This window comes from Microtus oregoni, unplaced genomic scaffold (assembly GCF_018167655.1).
Source record: "Microtus oregoni isolate MIOR12 unplaced genomic scaffold, Mior012 000013F_ref0000133, whole genome shotgun sequence".
Classification (NCBI taxonomy): Eukaryota; Metazoa; Chordata; class Mammalia; order Rodentia; family Cricetidae; genus Microtus; species Microtus oregoni.
Window position 1 is genome coordinate 6,836,581 of NW_024543072.1, and position 16,740 is coordinate 6,853,320.

The following is a 16,740-nucleotide window of genomic DNA, read 5'->3' on the forward strand; positions in this document are numbered from 1 at the left end:
AAAAGTTTTGATCCTTGAGTTTATATAAAGCTCTAAGAATCATAAAAAGCAGTTTATAATAGGAGGCATTAAATAGAGAACAATCCACTCTAAGTAGAATAGTTATGACATGTACCACTGTTGTCACCTTAACACGTTAAGTTGCATACAGCTTTGACATCGTGAAATGCTAAGTTACGAAGTGCCTGCAGCCTGTTCTCTAGAGTAGCATCACTTTCAGCTTATGTATTCCACCCAATGTTAGCTGCCAAATGTACGGACACCACTTGCTACTTTACTTTTTTTTTGAGAAAGGTCTTAATGTTTCCTAGTCTGGCTTCAAACTCACTAAGGAGACAATGACAATTTCTGACATGCCTGTCAGACATGCATGTCATGTCTATGGGACATGGTACTGGGAACCAAACTAGGGGCTCTGCATACAAGTCAAATACTCCACCAACTGAGAGCTTCATACCCTACTTCTGGAGTTCAAATTAGGACAACTTTTTACTATTGATCTGTTGTTTGAACTTTACAGCTTTAAATTATATTCTCCTAAAAAGAGTAGTACATTACTTTGATGCACTTAATAAACCATGGTTAAGTTTACTGCCAACTTAAACCATTAGTAAACTCCCTGGGACTTATATTATTGGTCATATCATGTTAAATATGCAAAAATCAACCTTGCCTTGTAAGGAAATCAGTTTCAAATATTCCAAAGACTGAAAAGAACACACAATCACATTTTTTATCATTTTATTAGGAATAATTTCAAATGGGTTATGAAGAAAACTTATTCACTGAATTTGATGAGTTTTCAAAAAATTCTTTATGAAGATAGGTTCATCAATAAACAGTAAAATATCAGCAGAACTATCATATACTGGGCAAAGAGTCAGGCTGATTCCAAAAGCAACATGCAACATAAAAAAGGTAACAATATAAAGGAAGACAATCTGCTGAATATTAAAAGTTATCTCAATATGAACTCTTTGCAACCAGCACAGAATTAGCTATCAAATGCAGACCACATTAACGAGGTAAGTTTGGCTGATGGAAGCCAGGAGTCATTAATGGCTGCTGGTGGTGGGGCATCCTCAGTCCAAGAAAACTCAATAGTGTTTTGGAGCACTTCCCTGGCTGGTACAAGCAGTATTAGAAAAATCTTTTTTGGTAAGGGGCAGAAATAAATACAAATGGAATGCTACATTGTTACATCAGCAGACTGTCCTAGGAATGATCAAGGTGTCAGTAAAGTACCAAGGGAATAACTTTATAACATTATTGGTGTGGGCTCAAAAAACACTCAAAACAGATTTGTTTAAAGGTGTCACAATAGCTGTACGTCCAGGCATTTAGGCTTCAGGGAAGTATAATAGTGGATACTTTTTTTTCCCAAGGAGAATTTCTCTTACACCCAAGCATATTGCTAAACAGCAATATTGTGCTTGGTAAACAATAATTGGCAACAAAGTAAGTTTTAAATGCTGTAATATTCTGCCCAAACCTGTCTCAGATATTCTTTAATAACCAAGATGCAAACTAATTTTGTTGTAACAAGTCTAGACCAATTCTATCAAACATGTCCTTGGTTGGATATCCAGGTTCATTTAACGTTTTGAAAGTTCATTTGACAGCCAATCGAGTCCCTCATACAGACCAGTTCCTTGTGTAGCACAAGTGGCTTGAACATACCACTGTGAAGAAAGGACAAGAAAATACTTGATTAGCAAGATAATACCTACTTTCATTTTTAAACAGAAAATATTAAGTCCTCCCTCCCCATAAATGGCCAAGACATAAGCATAAAAAATGGAAACGATTAAATCACAGTAATAAACATTAAGGATCTAATCTAATCATTAAGTAATCTACTCTCATCCCACAAACATGAATTTAATCCTTTCAGTAACTACAAAGGTCACTCAAAAGTATCCTTTAGGAATTTCTTCACTCTATCCATTTAAAACTCTGTTTTTCAAGGTTTTAGTAGTTTAGTTTTCCCTAACATAATCTGCAGAGTAATGGGAGCACATTACCTACCTGGTCCTTAAGACCCTCTCGTTGTACCCCATAACTAGGAGCTTTGTTTTGTGTAGTTCTCATGTCCAGGCCCTCACATGTGCTAGGCAAGTCCTCGGCCATTAAGCCACACCCCCAGTCTAAAAGGGGTAAATTTCTGAAAGATATTTGTTGGTATTCTAAGAACTAAAACTTTTCACATAATTTTACTTCTTTTTAAAAAGTAATTTTAGCATCTTTGATCTTACATATTCCAAAAAGTTTCACTTTTTAAACAGTAAAGATTCTTAGTTACTTCTATGAAACACAATAAAATCTAAATAATAAAAGATGTCTCAAAAAACCAAAAACAAAACCTCCCAGAAAACTTGAAACACCCAGATAATTTATTCATTTTTAACTGACTAGTCTTATTTCACCTTAGAAGAAAAAAAACTTATTTTAATGTTGCAAAGCCATTGCAGGTTTACCATGTTGCCAATTGTCTGACTATCAAATAGCCTAACAACCCAGAAGGAGGGAAAGGGCATAAATTTTTATCTCCACAGTTTAAAAAAACTCTTTTACAGTATATATTTTTTTAATTCACATGGGACATCATAGCAGTCTACAGAATAAACAGTATCTGCCTTGTTAACAGGTCAATGTAAAGCTGCTGTTGAGTGTGGGACACTGGGTTTTTGACAGTTATCTTTCTCTTTTGAAAACATGGTCTCATGTCTGTGATACAGTTTCCATGTGTACATCGGACTTTGCCAATATCAAATCACTACCTGATAGGGGGCACAGTATTTCTCGTAATTTTGTATTAGAAAAAGGTGTCAGCAGAGGTTCCTCCATAACGTTTTCAAGTTTAAACAAAGACAAAGGCATTTAATGATATGATTTAAAATACAGTTGCTATAAACAGCACAAAACCTAAGGCTTGCTAAGACTGCACATGCCTCTAATCGTAGCACTTGGGAAAGAAAAACAGAATGTCAAGGCCAGCATCGACTACATAGTACTCAACTACAGATGCTGCTCAGTAGTAGGGTAACTATCCCACCACGTGAAAGAATCACTCAACCCCAAACACAAAAAATAGTAAAAATAAAGGCATTAAAAAAAAAAAAAAGCTGGAGAGTTATTTAAATGGCACAAAACTAAGAATGTCTGTAATCTCTACATATTCAACTCTTAGTATTGATAATGTACCAATACAGAAGATAAATTAAATAGAAAACAGACTATCCATATTTTTAAAAACAAAAATTTAATGCAATATTTATAGTTTTGACTTAAAGCCCAAAAGGGCTGGTTTTTAGTATGTATTTTCTATAAAATATTATTACCATATTCTTATAATCCTGTCTGTCTAAAGGAAATAATTACTACACATTTAAACTGGGTGGGCATGGTGGCATATGCAGAGGCAGGCAGATCTGTGTGCATCTGAGGCCTGGTCTACAGAGTAAGTTCCAGGCCCACAGTTAGACCCTATCTCCAAATAGTAACAACAATAACAATACTAATCAGCAGCTGAGTATCACCTTCCAGTACTTACTGTTCTGTTGCGGAGAGACTGAAGACCTAACTTATCCGTCATCTCACTGATGGCCATAGCGTTTGGCAAATCCTGTTTGTTTGCAAACAGCAGCAGCACTGCATCCTGCAGTTCATCTTCCAGAAGCTGGGGTAAAGGTTCAACTGTTAGCTGCTTCTAAAATCAAACTGACTATTCACAAGTCTTCCTAACCTAAATATACATTTTATTCAACATTAAACAAGCTATTAAACATCAATTAAATTTCTCTATGCAAATTCCAAGCACTCTTATAAATCTCATATCCTTCACTTTGAGCAAATAATGATTGGCCTTTAAGAAGGTGGTTCTCAACTTTCCTCGTGTTGTGACCCTTTAATACAATTCCCATGTTGTAGCGATCTACAACTATAAAATTATTTTCATTGCTACTTTGTAATTGTAATTTTGTTATTGTTATGAATCGCAATATAAATATCTGTGTGTCCTGATGGTCTTAGGTGACCCCTGTGAAAGGGTCATTTGACCCTCAAAAGGGGGTCTTGACCCACAGGTTGAGAACTGCGAATTACATAAGTAAATAGACCTTAGAAAGCTTTTTTGTGCATTCGTAAGAACTTGGAAATAACATAAATTTCCCAAGCTTATTTCTACCTCTAGGTATGTAATCACGGACAGTACCCCCATAATAAATCTTGGAAATGATCAACTTAAAATACATACTTACCATTTTCTGCAGCACAGCTGCTCCTTCTTGAATTCTTTCACGATCATTGCTATCTACCACAAAAATAAGACCCTAGGGAAAAAATTTTCAATAAATTATAACAGTTAAACTTAGGGGCCACACTAAATATTCAATACTAGCAAGACAGCATGGAGAATTTGACGTGTGTTAGAAAGTAAGTTCTGCGTCCTGGCTAGGTTTACATCAACAAGCTAGATCATCTGAACACAGGGAACCTCAGTGAGAAAATACCTCCGTAAGATCCAGCTGTACAGCCTTTTCTTAATTAATTACTGATGTGGGAGTGCCCAGCCCATGATGGGTAGAGTGCTGTCCCTGGGCAGTAGTTCTGGGATGCTTTGACCATGTTTTATCACAGCAGTAGTAACCCTAACTAAGACTGAGTGTTTAAAAATAGTTTTTAGGGCTGGAGAGATGGCTCAGAGGTTAAGAGCATGGGCTGCTCTTCCAGAGGTTCTGAATTCAATTTCCAGCAACCACATGGTGGCTCACAACCATCTGTAATGAGATCTGGTGCCTTCTTCTGCAGACATGCAGAAAGAGCACTGTATATATAATAAATAAATCGAATAAATGATCAACAGTATGGAAGAGTTAAGCTTCTGAAAGCACGTTCATCTGTTCTAAGATTGCTTAAAAAGCCAAACAAACCGGGGTCAGTGAGTTCTGTTCTGATAAAGGATCCAGGTTCAGTTCCCATCACCCACATGGCAGCTCACAACCATCCTTAGCTTTAGTTCCAGGAATCTAACAACCTCTTCTGGCTCTGTAGGTACCAGGCATGTAAGTGGTGTTCTTTCTCCTCCCCCCCCCCCCCACATCTGGGGGGACCACATACACAAAAAATAAAAATCAACCTTTTTGAAAAAGCCAAATTATTTAGAAAAGCAAAAGAGATGGAATTATCTAATGAGGGGAGAGGAATTTACCACAATAAACAATTAGTTTAAGTGTTAGGAGTTAGAACTGATTAGGAATGCTAGAAATGCAAGCTAAAAGAACTAGCTTAGCTGTGATTAAACCAGGCCACATAGAGCTTTCCCTAGAAGGGGAAGAACTATCTAGGATGAAGAATTCTCTGGTCTTTAATTGTAAAGTCATCCAAAGAGAGCAGAATAGATTTAATACCAAATTCATGATTCACATGTCTTACAAAACATTCTAAACAAATATAAGGATCAGACTATTATTACAAGGTTTAAAATCAGCAAGATTTACATCATGCCTGATTTTACTTTAGATACATGGTTTATTATGTTAGCTTCTATTTCCACAATGAAGTTTTTTAAAGCCTATACTTTTCAAAAATCTGTTTTCTATCCAAAGCCATGTGAATTAAAACATTCTTGTTTTTTAGTAAGAAATTATGGCACATATTTACTTTTATATTCATACACTTATTTAATAAGATATTCTACTTAAGCCAGGATTGTTCCAGCCACTCAACAAGGGTGCTTACTGCTACCAGGCAACAATATACCTCAATGGAGAATAAGCACAACACTACAAATCTTAAATATCTCAAAAGTTAAATATACTACTTCAAGAAATTCTCAACTTTGGTAGTAAAACAAGACCTGATGTGTAACCCCCTCATTATAGTAGAAAAGACAAGAGAACTGAGACCAGGTTAACAAAAACAAAAAGAACCCCTCAATCTTTTCTTTTTAAAGACAAGTTCTCCCTATGGAGCCTTAGTTGGCCTCGAACATGCTATGCAGGAGCAGACTAGACTGAATTTAGATTCATCCTCCTACTTCCCAAGTGCAATTACAGGTTCCCAGTTACAGGTATGTGCCACTGCTATGTCTTGAAGTCACTTCTAAGTTTCGGTTTCCTCACTTTGAGAAACCCTAGCATATGGTACAACGCCTGCAATCTCAGCATTCAGAGAACAGGCGGAGAGGAAATACAACCACAGGAGAACTAGAATAGTAGTTCTTACCAGGAAATAATTTTGTCCCTAGGGAGGTTTTATGGTTTTTGCAAGAGTGCAATTATTTGTAGTTGTCAAAACTTGACTTGGAAGGTAGAGTGGCTACTAGCATTTAGTAAGTAGACACTAAGGACGCAGTTAAGCGTACTACAATCTGAGAGGCCTCCCCACAGTTCAAAAATGACAACAGAACTTTTGATAAGAACCCAAACTAGCAAAATCAATACCACAAGAGAACTTACTAGAAGTATCAAATCTAAAAAGCTTGTCCCATTAAATCAATCTGTATCTTTAACAGATAGCCAGGTGAGCCACACACATACTAAGGTGTGGAACACTAAGCCTGCTGGCCTTGCGTGTTCAAGATTCTGACTTATGACAACTTTAGAAATTTTCAAAACTCCCTCAAGAGTGTAGCCAAATTTGACAACTCCTTATCTACATAATCACTAAGGTCTCTTTCATGCCAGTATATCCTGTAAGATAATATAAAAAAGTCTTATAAGTTAGCAAAGCAGACTGAGCTAAATCAAGTTCTACCACTGTGATATATAATTTAATCTCAAAATTAAGGTTAAGAATCAAAAGAACAGCAGGGCGGTGGTGGCGCACGCCTTTAATCCCAGCACTCGGGAGGCAGAGGCGGGTGGATCTCTGTGAGTTCGAGGCCAGCCTGGTCTAGAAGAGCTAGTTCCAGGACAGGAACCAAAAAGCTACAGATAAACCCTGTCTCAAAAAAATCAAAAAAAAAAAAAAAAGAAAAGAAAAAAAGAATCAAAAGAACTACTGATGAAATATGTAATTAATTCTTGAGAACTCATTTACTCCTATCTAAAATCTCACTGGAGCAGCTACATTTAACTCTTCCACACTATGTGCCTGAACTTTCAAAGGCATGAGTAAGTACATACTAAAGAATGTAAACAAGTCAACACTCAATATAAAATTCAGAATATGAAATCTATAAATTAAGTTTCTATAAATAAGTTACAAATACATGGCATATCTCACCTGGGTATTCTGGAAGTAATGCCTCCAGAGAGGCCTAATTTTATCTTGACCACCAACATCCCATACTGTGAAACAGATGTTTTTATACTCTACTGTTTCCACATTAAAACCTATAAGAAAAAAAAATGACCACTGTTCATAATAAAGTACCAAGAATTAAACCCCTGCAATGTGTAAGTCTCTTAGAATAGCTTTTTAAGTCTTACCAATATAATCTCTTAAGATTAACAAAAACAAAACTATATTTTCACTGTATAGAGTTATCTATAAATTTCTTACCAATGGTAGGAATGGTGGTGACTATCTCCCCTAATTTCAGTTTATACAGAATTGTCGTCTTGCCAGCAGCATCCAATCCAACTAGAAGAAGATATCATAAATTTAAAATCTGAATCAAATATACACAAGCAATTCAACAATAATTTAGTTTCAAAGTAAAAGTTAACTCTTTGATACACAAATGAGTTAATATGTACTGTGTCACCAACTAGCTGAGTGCCTCTGTTGGAGACAGGGTCTCTCATAATCCCAGAGTGCCCGCAACTCGTTATCTATGGCCTTCAACTCTTGATACTCCTGCTTCTCTCTCCTTGAACACTGGTGCTAGGATTACAGGTGAGCTGAGCCTGTTAGAAATGGAGAAGCTAGCACAGCACACCAACCAAGCCACATCTCCAGACCAAAAATTAACCTGCTGTTTAATATTTACACAGTTTATTTTGAATAAATGCTCTTCATGCTGGAGAGATGAGTTAGTGATTCAGAGCAAGTGTTGGTTCGGTCCTGGCAGCCACCATCACACGTCTTCTAAGTGCCTTTGCTAAGGGATCCAGTGACCTCTTCTGTCCTGCACAGGCACCACGCTCTGACACACATATACACACAATTAAAAATTAAAAGTAAAATCTTTCTTTTAAAAAGTTCTTAATGCTAAAAGGGAACATATATAGCCATGCCAGTGACTAGTCTGCCCTCACTTATAGACCCAAAAGAGGCTAACTGTTACATAAAGTATTTGGTTTTCAAATGTGAAATGGGGTATCAACAAGATGAGCAAATCGGAGGGTGGGAGCTCAGCTGTAGAGCCCTTGCACAGAGCAAGTATAAGGCTCTAGAATTGGCACCCTCAGCAAAAAGACAACTTGTTCTTTCAACTCTTCTGTGAAGAGGGTAAGACCTTTTTGATTGTGATCAAATTTTATTAACATCAGAATTGACCTTTGGGCCAGGTAGGGTGCTTTTAATCCCAACACTTGGAAGGCAGAGGCAGCTGTGTCTCTGAGTTTGAGTCTACAGACAAACTTGTTCACAAACACACATTCACGACAACTAAAATAACCAATTTCCATCAACTGATAAATGGATAAACTGAGTTTCTAAACAATGGAATTCCCATTTGGCCACAAAACATCATAGAATACTAACAGATGTTATACAAATGTTGAAAACAACTATGATAAGTGAAAAGGCCAAACAGAAAAAAGCCATATATCATTATTCCATTAGCTGAAATGTCCAGAACAGAAAAACCTACAAAAGCAAAGACTATTAGTGGTTGCCATGGGTGGTGAAAGAGCAAATTGGGAACGACTGATAAAGTCATGGGACACCAATGCCATTGAGACGAATGGAGAGGTTCTGGAGAGGTGGGAAAGATGAAGAGTGGAAGTGGTTTTTGTTTGTTTGCTTTGATTTGTTTTTAATTAATATTTTTAAAATTTTTCTTTTGGGGGGGATGCTACAGGGATGAGGGGCAGATATGGAGAGATTGGGAAATGAGTGGGATTGGGGTGCACTATGTGAAATTTTCAAAGAATCAATAAAAATTATGTTTAAAAAGTTATAGGATTCAATTTGGGCAGTCATGAAAATATTCTAGGATTTGATGATGGTAACTGTTATACAACTTTATAAAGTTGTATAAAAAGTTTATAAAATTATACTTTAGGGCGTGGCACATTTTTATTACGGTTTATTTATTTTGTGTATGAGTTTCTATGTGCATGTGCGTGTGCATGAATGAACATTGCCTGTGGAGGTCAGGACAGCTTGCAGGAGTCACTCTGTCCCGCCACCATTCCACTCCCAGGGATTGAATTCCAGTGGTCAGGCTTGGCAGCAAGTGCCTTCCTTTATCTGCTGGGCCATCTTGAAGATTCAGGGTGGCTTATGATTTATGAACATATATTTCTACTTACAAAAATCAGAAAAACAAAACAGCTGGATAGTGGTGTAATGCCAGAATATGGGAAATAGGACAGAAAAACCAGGAATTCAAACCCAGCCTAGGTTATATGTGACCTTGTGTCACAAAACACCAACCAACCTATGAAAGCTAATGGATGCTTAAGCTCTCAAACTGTATTTATATACTGTGATCTTACCTTTAAGGTTTTCTTTAGACCACCACATCGTAATATTTTATCTAGTTCTTCAGAGCTCTGACTATTTAAATTGAAACTACCAGTTACAGAAAAAATAAATTTAGGTTTTGCAAAAATGTTTGGATTTTGCTTCTACCCAACAAAATTGAGGAGTATTTTCCCTTTTATGAATGAGCTAATTAGCAACAAATTATCAAAGGCTAGTAATTATGTTTGCAAATAATGGCATAAGAAAATGCTTGTAATATATTAATTGAAAAGAAACACAAAATAATTTAAGAGGAATTAAACCTTCCAAATGTGGAGAATAAGCGTGGCAAGTAGGAGTTGGAGAGATGGCTCAGTAATATGCATTTGCTGTTCTTCTAGTGGACCCAAGTTCAATCCCCAGCATTCACACTGGGCAGTATACAACCACCTGTAACTCCAGTTCCAGGAGATATCTATCTATCTCTCTCTCTCTCTCTCTCTCTCTCTCTCTCTCTCTCTCTCACACACACACACACACACACATAATAAGTAATAATAGTCAAATGGTTGAATTATAGGCGATCACCTTTTTTCATATCTAAAGTTTCACAAAAAGTTTAAAAAAAGAATCAGAACAAAGAATTAACTAATAAAAAAGTGTATGAAATGTTTTTGAGAAAAAACATGAAGTAACACTCTACCTTAAAGCCTCACTTATTAGTACTTATTACTCATTAGTGCATTTCTAGTGCTGGCACAGAGGCTCCTTCCCGGTGCTCAGGAGGTAGATCAGAAAGGTCAAGGCCATCCTTAGTTACACAGGGAGTAGGCCAGCCTGCACTATATGAGACCCTATCTCAAAAAACCTGGCAAGACGGTTCTTCAGTGGGTAAAGACACTACATTCTCAGAAGCCTTTTTCCCAAGTTCAAAGAAAATAAGTTAAAATTTGTAACTCCTCCACAAATTCATTAGTAATTTCAAAATTAAATTTAAGTATTTATTTACCAAAAGCACACCTTATCATAGACCTCTAAAATACAATTCAGAGCGACTGCTTTCTAGAACTCTGGCTTCCTGAGTAATCTAAGGTAGAAATTAGTCGTCCTTGAATTTAAAATTTTTATTCAAATGAATAAATTTCCCTTATAAATAACTAATACATCATTTCTGTTGATCAATAGTCTAGAAGATTTTAAATTCAATGTATCATATTGGCTATTTGTTAGTGTTTGAAACACTGGCCTCCTTGGTGCTAGGATTACAGGCACACGACATCACACTAACCCAGGCTTGGCTTATTTTTAATTATGGTTAACTATGAGATGTATCTTTCAAAATCTTCTCAAATTAATTTTGGGAGAACAGCTAGTATGGAAATTAAGTTTTCATCTCCACATAAGTTGGGCAAACCAGACACACTGGCTAACTACTACTGTCTCTTAATATGCTTTTAAAATCTAGGACTTCAGAGTAGCTCAGTGGTTGTGTATATGCTCAAAACTCAAGAAACCCTGATTTTAATCCCTGCACCAAAAGAATAAACAGACTATGAGAAGCTGTTGACTCAAGGAGGCATATATAAGCTTGATAAGGAAAGCATGAGCCAGGCGGTGGTGGCGCCAAGCCTGTAATCCCAGCACCGAGGGGGCAGAGGCAGGCGGTCTTGGTGAGTTCGAGGCCAGCCTGGTCTACAGACTGAGTTCTAGGACAGGCTCCCAAGCCATAGAGAAACCTGTCTCGAAAAACCAAAAAAAGAAAAGGAAGAAGAACAAAAAGGAAATAGAAGCCCATTAATGAAAGAGAGATAAATAAAACAAAACCAACATTCAGGGCTAGGGAGAGGGCAGAGTTCATACAAAGGTCTTGAGTTCCAGTTCTCAAAACTGCACCACAAAGCAAATACATAATACATGTGCACACGTGTACATACAACCATCCACTCACTGATGTTCCCAATGTTTGAATGGGGAAAGTACCATAAAAGTGATTATTCATTACAAGGTCACTCAGAAAACCACAAAGAAAAACACAATAACAAAACCCCCAAAACTCTTAGGAATTACTCCCTACCCACTGTGCTCTCTTCATGCGGATAACCCTGACACTTTCTTGCATCAGTTATCATAAAAGTTAGTTTTCTGAACCAGTGCTGTTAAACAAGGAAAACTTCAGGTGTGGTGACACCACTTTTACTCCCAGCACTCAGGCAGAGGCAGGTGGATCTCTGTGAGTTCAAGGCCTGCCTGGTCTATAGAGTGAGCTCCAGGACAGCCAGAGCTCTGGAGAGAGAGAGAGACCTGTATCATAAAACAAAAGCAGCACAAGCGGAGCAAACCTGAGCTATCATATCCCCAACACGAAGAGGAATCCCACCCCCACAGCAGGTTAAAGGCTGCTCTATGCCCTTCCTGCCAGTCACTACTTGGGAAGGATGGAGAATTTCTCAGACACAATAAAGCGCTTAAGACGCCTATCTCCCTTCTTCCTATCCCTTAGGCCATCACAAGACTATAACAAAGGAAAAACAACTCATTTATAATAAATTCTTTAGTAACACACTCTTCTACTGGCTAGTCTCGAAGAAACTCATTTATCTCAGTCTGAAGTCCTCCCTTTGACTTCAGATCCTTTTTCGTACGGCCAATTTCCAAGCATTTAAGGCTTAAATAACACACGGGCCCTCCTAAAAATAACTGTCCTCTTCATATAGGAGATCTGAGTAACTGTGAAAGAAAACATTTTCCCTTAGCTGTGTGAATGAGTCACGAACAATTGTTTTTACGGCTGTAAAGAAGCTGAACAAGAGAGAGGCATAATAACCAGCTTGTACCCCCGTACTCTGCATCACAGAAACTGAAGCACTTCGTAGTAGTGCGTGCTCAAAATGATCCTTTTCTCTTCACGCTCGACAAGTGTCAAAAGAACTATTCAGCTCCTTGGAACTCAGCTGTGAGGCAGGCTGCTGTAGTAGGGACAGAACTAATCCTTCACCCTAGTGAACAGTGGGCAATAAAACCTGCCACTGGGAAGCAGTTTAAACAAATGATTTTAATACATTACCCTGAACTCAAGAGTCATATTCAGTACAGGTGCTTTAGAATGAACTGGATAAATAAAGTTTTCGTTTCTAATAACTGACTTTGTCATTTTATTATTATCCAGGCTAGATGGATTAAAATTAGTTTGAAAGATAGTAAACCAAATAGGCTTAGTGTTTTAGGTTTAGAACGAATAAACTCGGATTTCACAGAATAAGCTTCATAAGCATGTAGAAAATAAAACCGAGGGAGAGCAAGGCAAAGTTTAGTGACATGAGCTCAGAGGACTCCGGACTTTTTCCTCAAGCCATGGGTGCTCCTTCGCCACAGTGGGCCTGGTCACTTCCTGCCCCAGGGCTGCTCCAGGCTGGGCTCACATACCAATGGTGTGTGCAGAGGGCGTACACGACCAGGAAAGGGGGGGGGGGGGAAGACGGCTGGAGTCGCCCGGGCTCACTCTCGACCGCTGCCCACAGCCACAAACGTGGGGCGGAAGATTGCACCCTTAGAAAGGGCCTCGCAGGGGTAAACTAACCCTGGATCTCTGCTCCGTCTTCTCAGGCTCTCAATTAGATCAGGAAAAGAGAGAGAGAGAAACAGACAGAGACAGAGACAGAGAGAGGCGAGCATGCAAAGCCGAGAGCGAGGAAATCTGGCTCAGCGTCTGTGGGAGACACCGCTCGCCCCTCGCCCCCATTGTTCCTCCGAGGGATTCTTCTTGGCCGCCCTCCCCCACCCCGGCCGGGGAAGGCTGGGCTGGAGGCCACGACGCAAACGCCTGGCCTTCCCCGGTTCCCGGCCGCACACTCACCCATCAAAATGCGCATCTGCTTCTTGCCAAAGAGGCGAGAGAAGAGAGAGGAGATGGTGAGGCCCATAGCGGCGGTGGCACGAGCGACGGTCAAGAGAGGGGGTCCGATGCGTCCTCGGGCCTTCTCGGTCCCGGCTCCCGATCAACCGGGCGGCGTAGGAAGGCAGAAGAGCAGGCTCGCTGGCGGCGGGTCGGCGGAGCCGCGGGGACGCGACGCAGCGGGACCCGGAGCTGCTCGGCGACTGGTGCGGTGGCTCCGGCGCGGCGTTAAGTGTTCGGCTGTGCCACGTCACACGGCGGCCGCGGAGACTCTGGCGGCGGCCCGCCCGCTCCAACGCGGACAGAATCGCGTCACCGCCGCCCCACCCCCCCACGCTGCGGACGCCGCCCGGCCCACCGCGCCTGCGCACACGGACCCCGAGCCGGCGTGGAGCCGGCGTCGCCGACGTGCGTCCTGGCGGAGGCGGAGCCGGGCGAGGACAGTTGGCACGGGCGGACGGAAGGACGGGCCGGCTCCCAGGAGTCCTGGTTTCATCACGTCCAATGGGGTTCCAAGTGTACGGCTTCCGCCCGGATGGGTGAGTTGTAGTCCGAGGTTCCAGGAAGGCGACATGTGCATTGTGGGCTAAGCAGTGACGTTCTTGGCCTTTGGGTGACTTCCTCCTTCCGGGGAGCTTTGATAGTTACCCCACTCCTACTAATGCCGTCGAGCCTTGCACGCCACCAAGATGTTTACCGCAATGAAGAAGCGAAGATAGACCCAGTTTCAAACAATAAAGATTCTTTCCAGGCTAGGTGAGGAGATGCGCTGAGACGAATTTCATGTGAAATAGCCTTAATACCCGGCCGCCCACAGCAGTCTGGGATAGATCCAATGACAGCCCGCACAACAAAAGAAATTCGTACAGAACTTTATTACTTATAGACCTCTGAAGTCTTCCACGAAGGGGAGAGAGTCTCAGAGTTTAGCAGTTTAATGAAAGGATTAGATAGTAAATAAAGTGCATTAAGTAAAGCATCTAACAGTCCCTAGCTTCTCCGGACATAATTAAAAATAGACCTGCTGGCAGAGGAAAGGTGAAAACTCCTAGGCCCAACGCCAAGTTATACTGACATCACTAACCCCATTAACTGCAAGACAAGAGTGCTCGAAGGCTTTTCCTTACCCTACCAACACTGACATTGGAACCCAGGATCTCAAGCGTGCTAAGAAACATTCTACCACTGATGGGCAGAAATGGCAGACCGACCTCGGATCTGTGGTCCTCCTACTTCAGCCCCCGGGAGTGGCTGGGTTTCCAGGCTGATCCCACCACACCCAGCTGAGTATTTACATTTTGAGAAGTCAAGAGAAGACTGCTCCTCCAAGATCTTTTCATTCCCAGAAGAATAATGAAAGATACTATTTTACTGGTTACAAAATAAGGTGTAAATATTGTTGTTTTTTTAAGAACTTCACCTCCTCCCACATATTACCCACCCCCGCATTGCTACAGTTTACTGTGAGTAGTGCCCACAATCCACCTTCTTAGTGTTCTCCAGCTCTGAAGGTTTGTAAGCATTTTCTCTGGGAAGGTAGGCATTTTTTAACAGAGAGATTTTCCCATTTCTTAGGCTCAAAGTGTGATGACTTCTCTTCAAAAATATGGCCTCATAGTTAATGTTATTGGCAACAGCCCAGGTTTTCCCTCTTGTCTGAAGAAAGCATTATGAAAGTACAGAAACTGACACACCACAGTGATCGAATACTAAATAAACTGTGGGATAGCCATACTCTCCAATACCAGGAAGAATTAGAATGAATTACAACTATACACGTATCCTAATAAAAAGATCTCCAAAGCAGGGTTAGTGGAGTGGAGGGGGAGCAAATAAAAATACAATAAGGTGATATAGAAATAGATTTCTGGGTATATAGCTTGGTTAGTGAAAGTCTTGTCACACAGCTTTGGGTTCATTCATCCCCTGCACTGCATGAAGCAAGTTGTGGCATATACCTGTGAACCCAGCACTTGGGAATGGAGCGAGGATAATCAGAAGTCTAAGGACATGCTCCACTACAAAGTTTAAGGGCAGCCTAGAATGCATGAGACTGGCTTTAAAAGAAAACACAAGTTCCTGCAGCCTGTGATGGGGCACATTTGTGATCCCAGCACTGGGGAGATAGAAAGTGGAGGGTCAGGAAGACAAGGTCATCTTGACTAGATAGCAAACGTGAGGCTAACCTGACGATAGGAGATCTTGCCCCACAATAATACAGATTGTCATTACGTGTGCATATGCATGCATGTGTGTGGATGCAGCACAAGAATTTCAAACAGAATTCAGCAATCATTAGCAGTTCCCTGATTAACTGTGGAGGAAGGGAACCTTTCCAGGGAATGGAGAAACCCGCACTGAAACAGTCAAAGCAAAACTTTATTTGTACTTTTAAAAAATTACTTTATTGCTGGGCAGTGGTGGCGCACACCTTCAATTGGGAGGCAGAGGCAGAGGATCTCTGTGAGTTCGAAGCCAGCCTGATGCACAGAGCTGGTCCCAGGACAGCTAGGGCTGTTCCGCAAAACAAGACAACAACAACAAAAATCACTTTATTAAGATTTAACTTAGCGCAATGATTTACCAATTTTAAGTGTGCAATTTAATAGCATATATTCTATAGTATATTATTTCTAAGGCTGGTGAGCATAGGGATAGCTTGGCAACCTAGGATCCTTCTTAGCTGGAGCCACACACACATCTTTCCCAATAATGAACTTTGCAACCCGAGACCCTCACCTGCATTAAGCTGAAGTAGGTCCTAAGAAACTGTTCCTAACTCCCCTTGGCCAGATACAACCAGGAACTAAGAACAATGGGGCAATCCAGCTCGGACTGACTTTGGATGCATATGCTGTTAAGGCAAACTGTCCTGTGAGTGAACTTTAGGGGGAAATCACCTGTTGATTATCTTATTCTTGTTTATGATGGGGCATGCATATAATGAAAATCAGGTCCACTATAAGAAAGGACATGTTCAATGAACAAAGACTTACAAAACACAAGCCTGTATATCAAAACAAAACAAAAAACCCACCCACATACCACCCCCAGGAAATAATTCTTCTGTTTTTTTGGCCCGCAAAAGGAAGCCCCAAGTAGTAAGCACGGCTTACTGGGGCACATTGCTCCCCTCAAGCGTGAGTGTGTGTGTATTTCACTTTGCCTTGAGTAAAAACCTTTGCTACATTCCTATTTGTGAGGCCACTGGTAGTATTTCTGTTACCCACAAAAGCAAGCTTACCCATTCTCCTTTGTACTTAACCTCT

At 40.3% G+C, this 16,740-nt stretch overlaps 1 protein-coding gene across 1 annotated transcript; it reads right to left on the reverse strand.

Moving 5' to 3' along the window:
* Positions 1-727: 727 nt before the first annotated feature.
* Arf4 (ADP ribosylation factor 4) lies at positions 728-13,746 on the reverse strand. The gene is made up of 6 exons (XM_041663078.1): positions 13,433-13,746; positions 7,507-7,587; positions 7,228-7,337; positions 4,260-4,331; positions 3,554-3,679; positions 728-1,682 (listed from the first exon to the last, which is right to left on the reverse strand). Exons 1-6 carry the CDS (start codon positions 13,497-13,499, stop codon positions 1,596-1,598), a joined length of 543 nt encoding a protein of 180 aa, XP_041519012.1. The 5' UTR covers positions 13,500-13,746; the 3' UTR covers positions 728-1,595.
* Between the last annotated feature and the right edge of the window lie 2,994 nt (positions 13,747-16,740).

Coding starts and splice junctions, on each gene's coding strand:
- Arf4 (XM_041663078.1), bottom strand. CDS start 13,499: ATGGGCCTCACCATCTCCTCTCTCTTCTCTCGCCTCTTTGGCAAGAAG. Junction 7,338..7,506: donor CACCACCATTCCTACCATTG/GTAAGAAATTTA, acceptor TTTTTCTTATAG/GTTTTAATGTGGAAACAGTA. Junction 3,680..4,259: donor CAGCTGTGCTGCAGAAAATG/GTAAGTATGTAT, acceptor CCTTTACCCCAG/CTTCTGGAAGATGAACTGCA.